Below are 14,274 nucleotides of genomic sequence, written 5' to 3' on the forward strand. Positions count from 1 at the left end.
CAACACTTTGCTTTAAAAAAAAAAAACCTGAAAACACAACCCGGGCTGGGACCCGACCCGAGTATTCGTTTTTGGGTCTCATGGGTTTAGGTTCGGGTCGGGTCAGAGCACGCAGCCCTTCGCTTCCGGTCAGGCCTGGCCCCTCCCGACCCGGCCCTTACCTCTTTTTTCTCTTGCCTCTTTTTCTTCGCATGATTCGCGAAATGAAGTGCAGAAAATATTAGATTTGGAAAAGGCCTTCCTAATTGGCAAGAACATGCCTGTCCAGTTGGGCCTAGAAGGTTCCGTAAGGCATTAATCCGTGAAGTGATGATGTACACGTCAGATTTTGCGGATGTGGCCTCGGAGATGGCGTTGTGGTGTCACTCTCGTCACCAACCCTCATAATGCAATTGACCCCAAAATTCAACGATGGGCATGAATAGATTAGTATATTCTACTTGAGTGTTAGGTTTAAAGGATAGGCGAGATCAAATTATTAGAAGGCAGATGGGAGAAAGTTTCACAAGATCGACCATAGGCGAGAAGAAGGGCAGCACCACTGGCGCCTTCGATGGCTTCAAGAGCTTTGATCCTCGCGTTGAGGCTCCTCATGCTGGTCTTCCTCGTTGTATCATTGGTGGTCTTGACGACGGACACCGCGACGTTGCAAATATACTTCAACACGGAAGTCCAAGTCCGGTTTAGAGACGTCTACGCGTACCGGTGAGTTCGCGCTGCGTGATCTTGCTCGATCATCTTCTGCATCTTCTTCATGTCTAGGAACTCTGCGCAGGTACATGCTAGGAACCATAGTGGTTGGAGCTGCATACACTCTCATCCAAATTGCACGAACACTTCACCGCACGTGCAAGGCGAATCAAGAGATAAGCCGTGACAGCGTCACTCTCTTTGATTTCTTCGCAGACCAGGTATGTAGATATTAAAGTTCATTAACCTAGCGATCTATACTGGTTAATTTATAATAGCTTTAGTACGAATCAGATTTGGACTATCAACGCATAAGGTGAATCAACTGATCTCGAGGAAGAACCTCGACCGTGACCTGGAGTTTTGTGTTGATACTTCGCAGATCACGTCATATGTACTGGCGACTGGATCAGCTGCGGGATTCGGGGCGACAAAGGACCTGAAGTCGGTGTTTGAATTCGTGGGTTCAGCCTACGACAAGTTCTTCAACAAGGGTTATGCGGCTGCAAGCCTCCTCCTCTTCGCCTTTGTCTGCGCCGCGCTTCTCTCGATTCTATCTTCATTTGGCCTCCCTAAGAAAGTCTGATGATACTCTTTTCTTCCACTTTCCAGAATTGTTATTGAATGTGTTTTGCTAGCACTGAGGCGTGGGATGTACATAGTTTATATTCTGTGTAATATTGGGTAGTGCATTAAGACATCTATAAAATAGTCGTCCTTGTTATTAATTGAAGACCAGTCTTAATAAATCGGACATCACTCTTTGAACACTTTCTGATAGGCTGATATATATTTTTGAGCAGCAGCCACGAGGCAAAGGCCAACCTTCTGACAGTCAATTAAGAACTGGATCAAAAAATCTAAGTTGGTAAGAAATTTTAGCGGAAGTAGTAATTAAATTGGGTTCTCGATCACTTGTCGGAACACCTGGTACTTACTCTTTGTTCTAACTTCATGGCATGAGCATGAGCAAGAGTCGGATAGTGTGCCCAGCTTACCAGGTTTTCGCGATCCTCATAACACCACCTTGAGGTTGCGCAACCTCGAGCCTCACCTTAGGTGACGTCGATGCCGAGTTCATGCCATCGGCACCATCCATCCATGTCATGTGATGTTGGTCAAATCTGCATAGGAAAGCAGGTGAAGAAAACTAGAATATAGATAATATAATAAAGGCAAAGTTGGAAGAAAAAGAGATCGTTAAGCCCTGAAGTAATATCTAGAAAATTCTCTAAACCAAAGTTGGAAGTCGACCTTTGCCAAATACCTCGACTTTGATAGAAAGGCATTTAGAAGCTCAAAGTATTTTGCAAATGCCGAACCAAAATCAACTTTGGCAATATTCTGGTCAATAATTCTGGGTCATTCGCGTTGTCCCCTTCACGGGGTCGTGGCGCCCTCGGTTGTTGATTCCTCATTGACCTGAAGAGTCGACCACAGGAACGACCTTTCATGTCTCAACATGTTAGCAAAGAACAAATAGACATGGGCACAAGGAGGGTAGCTGGATCCAAAATCGAGCCGGAGATGAAGACCACGGGAACCAAAAGCATCGTCACGCCACCATCTTTGATGGCTTCCAGGGTTCACAACCTCACGTCAAGGCTGGTTGGTCAGGCCTCCATTGCTGTATCACGTGGTAGCTCCAACGACGAATGCCCCCCTCGCTTCTCGGAAGTTGATCTTGCCACCGCAAGGTCGAAGTCCGGCTCGAGGATTATGCCCTCATCGTGCGATGCTAAAGATCCATGACCGTTTCTGTGGGATGTAGCTCTTATTGCATCTTAGATGCAGTTTTGCAGACTCTAGCCCCCCCTTTGCTTTCACACTCGCTGCAACTCTATCAATTTCCTCCTCATTTGCTGTCCTAAGAAAGTTTTACTTTTACCTTTTCGACTGGACGTCGCAACCTACCTTTTCCATCCGGAATGGAAAAGAAATATATTGATATAGAGGTATTACCTAATTTGGGATAATGGCCCTTGATTAGACTTGGGTTCTCCAAATTTATACCTTGCCTGACGTTATAATTCAATTTTCAAGTTCTTAATAACCTAAATATATCTAGGAGTTCTCACTAGTTTATTGGGATCAATTAGAAACTAATCGAGACATGGGAGTATCGTCACGATTCCTATGCAACAAGAGAGTTTAGGGTCGATAACTTGATTAAGCTAATGTCTTTTAGCGCCCTTTCAGTATCTCTAACTTGGAAGGTAAGTGGTCACGCGGTCTTGGTTACCAATTATGGTCCTAAAGGCGTCAAAGTTGATAAATGATCATGTGAACATTTTTTGTAAGGTTCATTTTCTTCAAAGCCTAAATTAATCCTAATGTATCCTAGGAAAGTGATAAATAACAAATTTATTGAAAAACGATGCACTAAGTAAATACTCAAGTATTAAAATGACTTTAAAGTAAACACGAAAAAAAATCAATACAAATCGGGCAAATAATATACTAGTCATGTTATAAGCCCCAGGATGTGATCCCATGAGCTAAAACCAAGTCAAATTCAATTTCTTTTAAAAGGATACTCCCGTAGCAATAAGCTACATGTATACTAATCAAGCGAAACCAAGCCATATCTAATGCTAAAACTTAAAAATTTAGTGAAGACCTATTTCCAAGCATTTTCTTATTTTTTTAATTTTTTTTTAAAGTTTTAATTCCATAATTGGGGATTTGGGCTGCGACTGGTCTTACGAAGCTGGCCTCGTGGACTCAATTTGGGCTCTTGCATCAAGCTCTCTCAAATTGTCTAGCCTATTTCACTAACATAAACCCGGCCCATACTAAAACCTCTTTTCTTTCGAAATTCCTGGCCCAACTTAAAAAACCTAAAATAAATCAAACCCATCTCAACTTCAACACTCAAGCCCACTCTCATTAAACCTACGTTTGTAAAGCCCATAACTCACCACTCAGCTATCTCAACAATATTTCACACACCACGAACGCCCACAACCTCCTTCCTAGGTGTTAGATATGTTTCAAATTTGTATCACTTAAACTAATTAATCAATGATTTTTTTATTACGGACAGCAATTTATGTATTTCTCGTTTGTTCATTTTTGTAAATAATATAAGCAATTATTTTTCAGAAAATATTTTTAAAATCACCAATTTTTGTGAAATAAAAGGAGTGTATAATTTAACTAGTTATCTCAGCCTCGTTGAGAAATCTTTTCCAATAGACAGTTGTCACTCAGTTTATAGCTAGTTATTATATCCATCTAGTTTGGCTGGTGGGAGAACGCATCTAAAGGCGTGCATAATAACCATTTTATATATGTTTCAGAATTATTTTTTCTATTCTAGACTTGTTTCTAGAAAAAAATCCGTTTAGTAAAACTATTTTATTTTTTTTTTATTTGTAGAATAGATTTTTACTTCAAAAATAGGTTTGAAATAGAAATCGAAGTAAAATTTTTTACTTCTCTATTTCGGAATAGAAATAAGAAATAAAAACTTTTCTTATCATTTATCCCCATTACTTGTTGGCCTCACCTCCGTCATCGACTTGTCCATTGTCCACTGCCGTTGCTCCTCGGCAGCTAGTCGCCAATCCGCCGTCACCATTGGCCACCGCTCCCTAGCCACTGACTGTTGACTGCTCCCAATTGCCATCCGTCGACCATCACCCGCTGCTCACCATCCACTAGCAGCCGCCATCTGGGAGGGAGGAATTTTGTGTTGTTATCAAATGAATTTCTATTTCGGAAGTAGAAAATTTATGTCATTATCAAACGTGTGTTTTTACTTAGAAATTCATCTAAGAATAGAAATAAAAAAATCTATATCTCTTTTAGAAATCAAATTTTGGCCAAAATAGGTATCATTCGCACCCTAAGGGCGCGTTTGGTAATTATTATGTTTCGGGATCAATTTTTGCTTAAAAATGAATTTTCTTGACTTTGTTCTCACAAACAATTTCTAAGCATTTAAAGGCACTTGGTAAACTACCAAAAATTTATATTTTTGAAATAGAAATGCGTTTGGTAAAACCCTTAAAATTTCTAATCCAAGCTATTTTCTTTTAATCTTTTCATAATTTTATTAAATTTTTCTTTTTTTTTTTTTTTTTTTTTCCCTTTTCATCTTCTCCTTTCTCAAGTCGTCGGCCATGGCTAAGACCGGTGACCAGCCAAAAGAAGAAGAAGAAGAAAAAAAAAAGGGAAAGAGAAGAAGAGGAAAGAGAAGAAAATAGGAGAAAAGAAAAACTTAGGCTTCATTCTATGAATTGTTATCGGGAACAAGAAGCAACTCTTTTCTACTTCTTAATTTTGTTCCAAATTTATTTCCGAGAAAAAAAAAGATTTTTGTTCTTGGGAACAAAAAAAATTTACCAAGCGAATTTTTGTTCTTTTTTTGTTCCCAGAAACAAAAGAATAAAATCAATTATTCCGGAAGTGTTAACAAAGATGACCTACTTAACCAGAAGTGAAAATGATTGGCATGCATGAGATCATTGTTCTCTTGCAAAATGAAAAGTTCACATTCGCCTATTTACGATTCTTAACTATGTAGCATAATTTATACCATATACTGTTATTTTAATGGTACATCATATCTTAATAAAAGTTACTGTAATACTACTTTTATTTTACCATAACTTGATTTCTTCTCTTTCACTGGACGTACCTCTTAGCAAATTCTTAGCGGGATGACTTTCCTTTTGAGATAAACGGGAATCGATGTTTGATTCTACCTGCTCCATTTTAATATTTAAAAACTCGGGATTGACAGTACTTGTTTGATTAAGACTTGATTTTAACGGAAAATTGTTCTTGTCATGGAAGCCAAAAAAGATCCAACGCCGTAGGAACGCGGACCATGCGGTCTCTGTAAGTCAATGAAGATGATATTTCGAAGTTCCAAATCAGACAAGCTATAATTATAAATTGAGCAAAACCAATGACTTAAGGTTAAGCGTGTTAATTATTTGTTAAGACTATTTATCAACTTAATTCATATTCTATAGGATAAGGACTACCACAAGTGCTCACCTTCTATACGGCACTCATTTGAGTGTCATAATTTTTCATCGATGAATTGCATATCATGACTTTTGAAAAAAGGTTTCCCCAAGTGCAAAAGATCCAATGTGGTATGTAACTTGTGATAAATATTTTTAAAAAATATACAACACTCAAGTAATCGTTTGAAAATTTATATAACATTTAAGTGAGTGACTGAAAAGTTATATAACCTTTAAATGAATGATTAAAAAGTATATAGTACTCAAGTAATTCCGTACAAAAATTATGGAATTCAAGTGAACAAAAATTATAGCACTAAACTCAGCGTCGTATAAAAGTTATGACACTTGTTGTGATTTTTTCTCCCATTCTTTCTATTCCATTTTAATATTTAAGACTCGGCATCAAGGAAATACACTTACACAATCAACAAGATTAATCAAATTATCCAAATCGTCCTAAACCTATTATACGGCAGCAAATCCAGTCTTAAAGTTTTTAGTTTGGTTAATATAGTCCTAAACCTATTATACGACCACAAACTTAATCTTAAATTTTTTATTAATCTAGTTAATTTAATCCTAAACTTATTCCGTATTTAGCACTTGTGTCAACGGTTCAGATAATGAATATATTTTTTAGTTCGGTTAACTAAACTAAAAATCGATTATTCTTAGTATTACAATTTACAAAACCTCTCTCCTTTGTCACTAAACCTCTTCTTAATATTACAAAAAAGAAAACAAAAAATTGAGTCGAGTCTTCCGTTCAGGTGGAAATTTCGATTTAAATTAATGCACCCCCAAACAATTCGGTTCATGCTGGGTTTCTAAAAATGCCGTTGATGATAGTTATTGGGACAAATTTGAAGAATATACATCGCCCGTGGGGGACCGTGATCTTTGTTACAGAGTTTGAAGGAAAGATGAAGGAGGAATAAGGGGTGTGCAAAGGAACTGAAAACCGCCGGAACCGAACCGAACTGGCTCGGAACATGTGGTTTCTACGAGAATCGGTCCAGTTCTCGGTTCCATGGGCATTTCACGGAACGACACCGAAGTCCTGATCCTCCGAGGCCAGTTCGTCCAGGTTGAGCTCGAGCAAGTAATCCATGAAATTGACCGACCTCCTTCGGAGGAATGCGTCGGGGGACTTGGCCCTTGGGACCCACTTGGTGTCCAACAGGGAGTCGAGCCCCAACAGCCTCGCGACAACTCTCGCCGGCTTCTGCAACGGCGGGTGGGTCTTGACCGGGGTCGCGCTTGGGCGCTTCTTTGGTGAAGATAGTGTCGGGGTCAGTGGTGTGCTTGGAGCTCAGTTCAGCGATAAGAAGGGCATCGTCGGAGGGGTGGGTTGGAGCGCCGTCGCTGCAGAGGAGGTGACGCAGGAGGGCGGAGAAGCAACCAGGGTATTCACTTTGCGAACGCGCCATTTTCGTCTAGTTTCTCAAGTACAAAACAACAGAGAGAGAGAGAGAGAGAGAGAGAGAGAGAGATACATGAACAATAGATCAGGCGAGGGCTCGTCTGAGGCGGCGACCTCTGCTGGCCATGAACGTGCCGCTTGCGGAGGAAAAAGGGAAAAGAGAAAAAAAGGAGAAAAGAAAAATTAAAATTAAAAATTAAAAATAAAAATCAGAAAAAAAATATTATTATAAATTAAAAAATTCCGCATTGAATTGATAATAACATGCAATAATTATAACATTAAAATTAATCAGATAATTTAATTGACAAAATTAAAAGTTCATAATTGAATTTATAACAATCAATTAATAAATTTTGAACAAAAATCTGAGTTGATAAATAAGGAATGCGACCCTTTTTATTTGCAGTAAATTGACATCTTCAGTTCCTTAGCAGACCTCCCCGGGGCGGAAAGGAGTGCGTCCATACGGACTTGCACGCTATTGGTGCAACAATCCATCTCTAGTCATACGGGGATTCAAATGGCGGCAAACTTGCTTATTAAGTGACGCGGCAACAGAAAAAAAAAAAAGAAAGTGACGCGGCAGATTATTTTTTTTTTAGGTAAATAATCAAAGATTGCTAAAAAAATATCATTTCGTTCACTTAACAGTAATACCGGATAAATGGTCATTGATGAAATTGAAAACATCGTCTATGAACTCTGTCACTGGGCTCAAATGCTGCCATGATATTCAACCTACAAGACTTTGAGGCAAATTACTACATGTTGAGATGGTTACTAACTTATCATTTGCAAGGATTTAGAGTAAATTTAAAGTTATTGAGGAGAATTACTAAGTACTATTGTCATAACTTAAGACGATTTGAGGTAATTTACTATGCTATTGGTTAATTACTAAGTGTCAGTATTTTCATGTTACGAATACTATTGTCCCATTATAAATTATAGACATAAATTACTAGTCATAAGTGCAAATAAGTTAGAACCATTATAAGTTAATTACTACCCATAAAGATAAGTTACTAAGGGACCTCAAAAGCACACCATCAAAACTATATGGTGAACCGACATAAATCATCCCTTTGTTTTTCTCTACATATAGACTTTATTCCTTATGTATTGGCCGATTCCGACATTGCCTCAAAACCAATGGGCACATTACGCTAAAACATCCTCATGGAGAAATCGTCATATCGAACAAAATGCTTTCGATATCAGCACGTGGGATTACCGATATATCGAAAATCACACTAACCTATATAATATAAACTCTATGGTTTAGTTGGTTTATCTATATTTATTTACAAGCACCTCAATTAAACTTCATTCGTTGTCTTGGGAAAATATCGTCTTTATTAACGATTGAGATTTAGCGAAACATTGAGAAAAGCACTGTGCAAAATAAAAAGATCTGCATCCTTCTGAACTTAGGAGCTGGTAACGCGATCATAGGTGAAATCGAAAAGCTGTCCGACAATGTCTGCCAGGTTTGCTCACAGGAACGCGAAGAAGGCTTCGATGATGAGCCGAAAAGCCAATTTTACTAGAATCTGCCGCAACGCTTTTTTCACGTAGATAGTCACTTTGCTCTCTCGTGACGCTTCCTCCTGCTGCAGACGCTCTATAATCTCCTTCTTCATACACCAAACGTGGCAACTGTATTTCTTGCTGGTACAGTTGTAAGCCCATCCCTTGGCATTGCGCTTGCATATGAGGCACTCGCCTTGGATCCTCTCCTTGAGCTGCAGCACGATCTCATGTTCACCAGTCTCTTCTATCTGCACGGGGAGTGACGCAGGGAGTGACGCGCAGAGTGGGTGGAAGGCACGGTAATTTAGGTGGTAGTAGAGGCGCCAGTAAGGATTGCGCGAGCCATGTGCCTTCTTGTGCCGCCATTTGTACCTGAGCATCCGGACTTCCTCTCCACATGCGACGCAGCACCGCGCTTTTCGTGGCGCCCTCTCCTTTAACACGAGATCCCCAGTCGGATAGGGATGGTGGTTGCCAACAGCAGCGGCTGAGGAGGACTCAGAGGGGTCCGAACTTAAAAGTTTGCTGCAGCACGGGTGATAATGGAGATTGCAGCCCTCCTCGCACAAGTAATAGGGCCCAAACCCTGGTTGTTGGCACCCTTCGCACTGGTACTCACTGCCACTTTTTTCCTGTTCCTGATAAATTAGTCGGTGTTCATGGCCACGAATATTCATCGGCTTCCTCATGCTCTTTCCCTTTTGTTTTCCATCGGAACCCTTCTTCTTGCTGGAGGAAGGAGAGTTTCCCATGAAAGAGATCGTCGTGCTGATGAAAAGTGGAGATGTGGCGGGTTATTTCAAAGGGTTGATTCGTTCTTGTTAATGAAGGAGGTTTGAACTCTAAACTGCAATAACACCTGATTTCTGGCAAATCCCAAACTCCTGCACGAGACAAAAAGAACCTACACATTTAATTAGATGCAAGCGAATCGCTTAATGACAGTAAATAATTTTGATTCTAGACTCGAAAGTTCCTGAACTCTCTTTTAAGATGCTCATACTTTATTGTCTTATCCTACCCTACCAAAGAGCGGTGCATACTGAACCAAAACAGCCAGAAGTACTTTCAAAACCAGTTGCTAGTGCTACCATATATTCACATGTTGCTACTAATAATAACCACATCACTCACTGAGCCTCGTCGGTATCGAGAAAGAGAGAGAGAGAGAGAGAGAGAGAGAGAGGAGAGAGAGAGAGAGAAGGGAGGGAGGGAAGTAGGCGGGGGCTGAAGGAGCAATGTTGGTAGCCAAAGTGGGACACGGCTGTGGCCGGCGGCCGGCGGATGGATGATAGCCAGGGAGGTCAACTGTGGCAGCGAAACAACGGGTCTGTAGCTCTTAAGCACAGAAGACAAAGATGAGTACGTAGATGACATCAAATTAGAGCTTTTTGTGGCAATTTTCGAAAAAAAGCAAATGATGGCTACACTTGGCATTCATCCAGCGCCAGCAGTGTGAATATTAGAGATAGTCGATGGGCCTATGAAGCTGGAATCGAGCCAAATCCCTAAAAAATTCCCATGGAAACCCTAAAAACGTAATCCACCGTTCACCGCGTCTTCCCATTGTCGGGTCTGTCAAACGGAATGATGGTTGGCTCCAGTTTTGTGCTCGTGGTGGAGATAGTTGATGGGGGAGAGGAGAGGAGAGGAGAGGAGAGGGAGGGCAACGACGGGCTAGGGCTTACTCGAACTCAGAAACGAACCCAGTCAAATTATGTACGGTGCAACGTAGAGATAATTGCAGGTTAGATGAGATGATAAGGACAGAGGGCCAAACCTAGCAGGGAAGTTTGTTGCGGGTAGACTCCAGAGTGTTCCGGATAGTTTTTTTCTCCTTTCGTTCCTTCCTTATGAATCCTGCAATATCCTCATATATACAAGAAATCAAATCATTATGGGGATGAAACCCATATGCAGATAACATACACAACAAGACTGATTGCTGGTCCAAAAACTTAACTGAAGATGAACTCAAAGCAAAAAGGGCAAAGACGGGGGTTGGCAGTATTCGTGCAATTTTTGGAAATTTCCTGGAGTTTGTTTTTTTTTTTTGGGGTAAGTTCCTGGAGGTTGTGTCCGTAGCTACTCAGGTTCATTAACACTAATTAATAAACATGCATATTCCCTCCTCGTGCAAATAGATTCTATCATAATCATTCTTATGAAGTACATAGCAGACTCAAATAGGAGGCATCATTACGTCCCTCAATTATTCCCTGCCCACTTTAAAATGTTATTATAATTCTCTATCAAATATCTTATAGACGATAACAATGACGACCTAAGATAATTTATACCAAATTCGTAGCGGGACAGCTTCCCTTTAGATATAGACTGCTGGCTCCATTTTAATTTTCAGGACACGGTATTAAAAGGAGTACATATATACAATCCACAAAATTAACCAATGTACAATAGAGATAATTCGTCACATTGGCGAAAAGTACAAGTAAATTCTGCCATGTACTCGATCAAGTCATGCTTAACCACTCAATCGTTTCCTTTGTCAAGTCTATGCAAGCAAAAAAAGTCGAACGTGATAGGAACATGAACCTCTCTCTCTCTCTCTCTCTGAGTCAATAGAAATGCTATTTAGAAGGTGCGAAATGCGTTCTATGTTTATAAATCGACCAAACTATATTAATGCACACCGGGGATATGATGATAAACGTGCTTGCATTTCACAATTTCCAACTTATTATTTTAGGGACATGTACAGTTTCCTTTACTAGGATTAGGGATAGAATAGAATTCTGATAGGGATTCAACCAATGTAAGGCACACCAGCCCCGGGCCCACGTCGCTCCAATTGTCTTCCACCCTCTCCAGCGACCCGCAGAGGACCACGTCCTCGTTCTCCAGCACCTCAAACTCTGACGCCACCCGTGATGCTGACGCTGTCGATGCTCAGGTACGTCACCTCGAGCGCGTCCTTGTCGACGCAGTTGCGCTGGAGCGCGACGGATGATCGGCCTCAGCTCCGGGACGCGGGCGCCGTTGATCTCGAGGGAGATGCCGAGGTCGCCGGAGGGAATCGAGGGTCCGGCGGGGGAGCTAGTGTCGCACGGCGGATTGCTATTGCAGTGATCGAGAGAGAGAGAGAGAGAGAGAGCATGTGGTGGGAATTCGTGGTTCTTTAGGTGCATGTACTGTTTCCTTTACTAGAATTAGGTATAGAATAGAACGTGATTGAGTCAATGGAATTCTGATAGGGATTCGATGATCGGTTAAAAAGGCCAAACCTGGAAGGGAAGTTTTCTGCAGGTAGGCTCAGATTACGCCGGATAGCTTTCTTCTCCTCTCGTTCCCTCCTTCTCGATCCTGCAATATCCTCGCGACGAAACGTCCCGCTACAAATATGCCCCGATCACCGCGCTCGCTTCTGGGGAACTTGCTGGAGGTTGTGTTGTGTCCGTCGCTACACCAATTCATAAGCCCTACTTGTGCAGGTAGACTCCATCAAAGTCGTTCTTCTGACGCGTTAATACTTGGCACCGGACGAAGAACCTGGAAATTACAAAGGGGACTTTTAAACAAGAAGCGTCAGACCGTCAAGAGAGTAGTTGTGACTTTTTACTTGCACTTTACATTCCAGAGTTCCGTACTAAGGTCCAAGAGTCGAGTACTCTTGTTAAACCTCAAAGAGGTGATTTTCTTCTGCTTGGACTCGAAAGTCATCGGCATCTCTCTCTTCTAGAAACAGATATTTTTGCCATCTATCTATTTTATTAAGTCCAAAAATGTGTTTGTCTCACCTTTTTAATTTTCTAGTGTTATATTTGCTACTCCCTACACTAGTTTTATCAAGTAGCCATTTCATGCATGTCTAGTCAGTTATTATGCAAACCATGCAAACCACAAAAGCAGTAACTCTTCAAAAAGAAAAGAACCGAGGTCTTTTATTTACAAAACAAATGATTAATACCACAAAAACTCTCAATCGTACACTTGGGGATATAATAGAACGTGATTAAGTGAATGGAATTCTGATAGGGATTCGATGATTAATTAAAAAGGCCAAACCTGGAAGGGAAGTTTTCTGCAGGTAGACTCAGATTACACCGGATAGCTTTCTTCTCCTCTCGTTCCCTCCTTCTCGATCCTGCAATATCCTCGCGACGAAACGTTCCACTACAAATATGCCCCGACCACCGCATTCGCTTGCCTTCTTGGGGAACTTCCTGGAGGTTGTGTCCGTCGCTAACACCAATTAATGAACCCTTGCTGTGCAGGTAGACTGTCAAAGTCGTTCTTTTGGCACGTTAATACTTGCCACCAGACCAAGCACCTTGAAAGTACAAAGTGGACTTTTAAACGGGAAGCGGGAGAGCGTGAAGCGAGAGCATTTGCGACTTTTTCCTAACATTTTACGTTTTAGAGTTCAGATGTAACAATATAAGGACAAACGAAGGTCCAAGAACCCATATGCTCTTACTAAACTTCAAAGAGGTCATTTTCTTCTGCTTGGACTCGAAAGTCACCAGCATCTCTCTCTCCTAGAAGCAAATATTTTTGCCATCTATCTATTTTATTAAGTCCCAAAATGTGTTCGTCTCACTTTTTGACCGTTCTAGTGTTACATTTGCTACTTAGGGTGTGCATGGTAACACTCCAAAAAAGTGTTTACGGAACACTTACGTACGGATTTTGTTCAGGGAACAAAAAAAGAACAGAAACGCGTTTGTCATTTGCGTTTGTTCTTTTTTTGTTTTTGTTTCCGGAAAAAATAGGAACAGAAAAAAGAAACATAAAAAGTTGTTTCTTTTGAAAGAAACACTTCTTGGAAGGCACAAAAGAACAAAAACCAAAAGAACAAAAAAAAAAAAAAACAAAATCTGAACAAAGGTGAAGCTCTTCTCCTTCGTGCGTGCTCGTGGCTCCTCGTCGTCGCTGAACTTCGTTCTCCCCCTTTTCCGGCGTCTCTCCCATCTCTCGGCGGCTCCCACTCGGGCGACTCTCGGCGACTCCTCACTCCGGCGACTCCGGGTGCGTTTCTAGTGCTCCTCCTTCTCCGTCGCCGTTGCTCCCCGTTCGGCGCTCCTCCTCCGGTCGGCGTTGCTCCCCCTTCGGCGCTCCTTCTCCGGTCGGCATTGCTCCCCCTTCGGCGCGACAAATGGGATGGCTTGCTCGAGCCTCGGCGAGAGTTGCTCGCCCGAATCTGCCAAGCGGGGAGCCTTCGCTTGAGAGCGAGCTCGAGGCAGCTCGTGCTCGAGCTCCCCCTTCGCGCTCGAGCGAGCTCGAGCCACGGCTCGCTCGGAAACATCTCGAGCGAGGCTCGAGCGAGCTGCGGCTCGAGTGAGGCTCGATCGTCTGCGAGCTCAGCTGCCAGTTTCGTTGGAGCGACATCTCAGATGCTTGACTGACTCGAAGCAGTGGAGGCTAGCTGGAGCGGCTGAGCAAGAACTTGACGGGCTGACTGTTGCCGGAGCTGAGCATTTGATTTGAGCCGCAGCTCGCTCGAGCCTCGCTCCTCGAGCACGACGACTCGCTAGAGTGCGGCTCTAGCGAGGTGGACAGGGGTGATGTGGTTTCCTTTGATTGTTATTTTGTTGCTCATGGTGATGTGGGTTACTTTTCGCGTTACTTCCGGAGTGCTCGAGGCGACGGAGTGCCGGTGCGAAGAAACTGGGTGCTCCA

At 41.9% G+C, this 14,274-nt stretch overlaps 2 protein-coding genes and 1 long non-coding RNA gene across 10 annotated transcripts; 1 reads left to right on the plus strand and 2 right to left on the minus strand.

Moving 5' to 3' along the window:
- The first annotated feature begins 465 nt into the window (after window positions 1-465).
- On the plus strand, window positions 466-1,439 carry LOC104454289 (CASP-like protein 4D1). Its single transcript, XM_010069098.3, has 3 exons — window positions 466-705; window positions 776-911; window positions 1,073-1,439. Exons 1-3 carry the CDS (start codon window positions 554-556, stop codon window positions 1,274-1,276), a joined length of 492 nt encoding a protein of 163 aa, XP_010067400.2. The 5' UTR covers window positions 466-553; the 3' UTR covers window positions 1,277-1,439.
- On the minus strand, window positions 1,391-2,536 carry LOC104454288. Its single transcript, XR_727234.3, has 2 exons — window positions 1,958-2,536; window positions 1,391-1,814 (listed from the first exon to the last, which is right to left on the minus strand). It is a non-coding gene; the product is annotated as an uncharacterized LOC104454288 (long non-coding RNA).
- A 5,884-nt stretch (window positions 2,537-8,420) lies between these two features.
- On the minus strand, window positions 8,421-12,988 carry LOC108961014. Of its 8 annotated transcripts, none has more exons than XM_039316879.1 (4): window positions 12,661-12,988; window positions 11,880-12,144; window positions 10,415-10,494; window positions 8,421-9,518 (listed from the first exon to the last, which is right to left on the minus strand). In XM_039316879.1, the coding sequence occupies exon 4, from the start codon at window positions 9,384-9,386 to the stop codon at window positions 8,598-8,600; it is 789 nt and encodes a 262-aa protein (XP_039172813.1). In that variant the 5' UTR covers window positions 9,387-9,518; window positions 10,415-10,494; window positions 11,880-12,144; window positions 12,661-12,988; the 3' UTR covers window positions 8,421-8,597. The 8 variants fall into 8 exon arrangements, with proteins under 8 accessions (XP_039172813.1, XP_039172817.1, XP_039172819.1 ...); XM_039316883.1 differs by having other exon boundaries at window positions 11,880-12,163; XM_039316885.1 differs by lacking the exon at window positions 12,661-12,988 and adding an exon at window positions 12,226-12,317.
- Between the last annotated feature and the right edge of the window lie 1,286 nt (window positions 12,989-14,274).

Source organism: Eucalyptus grandis, chromosome 7, assembly GCF_016545825.1.
Source record: "Eucalyptus grandis isolate ANBG69807.140 chromosome 7, ASM1654582v1, whole genome shotgun sequence".
Classification (NCBI taxonomy): domain Eukaryota; kingdom Viridiplantae; phylum Streptophyta; class Magnoliopsida; order Myrtales; family Myrtaceae; genus Eucalyptus; species Eucalyptus grandis.

What these genes read in the sequence shown, in the direction of transcription:
- LOC104454289 (XM_010069098.3), top strand. Translation starts at nt 554, where the DNA reads ATGGCTTCAAGAGCTTTGATCCTCGCGTTGAGGCTCCTCATGCTGGTC. An exon ending in AGAGACGTCTACGCGTACCG is followed by an intron (nt 706 to 775) that starts GTGAGTTCGCGC and finishes AACTCTGCGCAG; the next exon opens with GTACATGCTAGGAACCATAG. An exon ending in TTGATTTCTTCGCAGACCAG is followed by an intron (nt 912 to 1,072) that starts GTATGTAGATAT and finishes GATACTTCGCAG; the next exon opens with ATCACGTCATATGTACTGGC.
- LOC108961014 (XM_039316886.1), bottom strand. Translation starts at nt 9,386, where the DNA reads ATGGGAAACTCTCCTTCCTCCAGCAAGAAGAAGGGTTCCGATGGAAAA.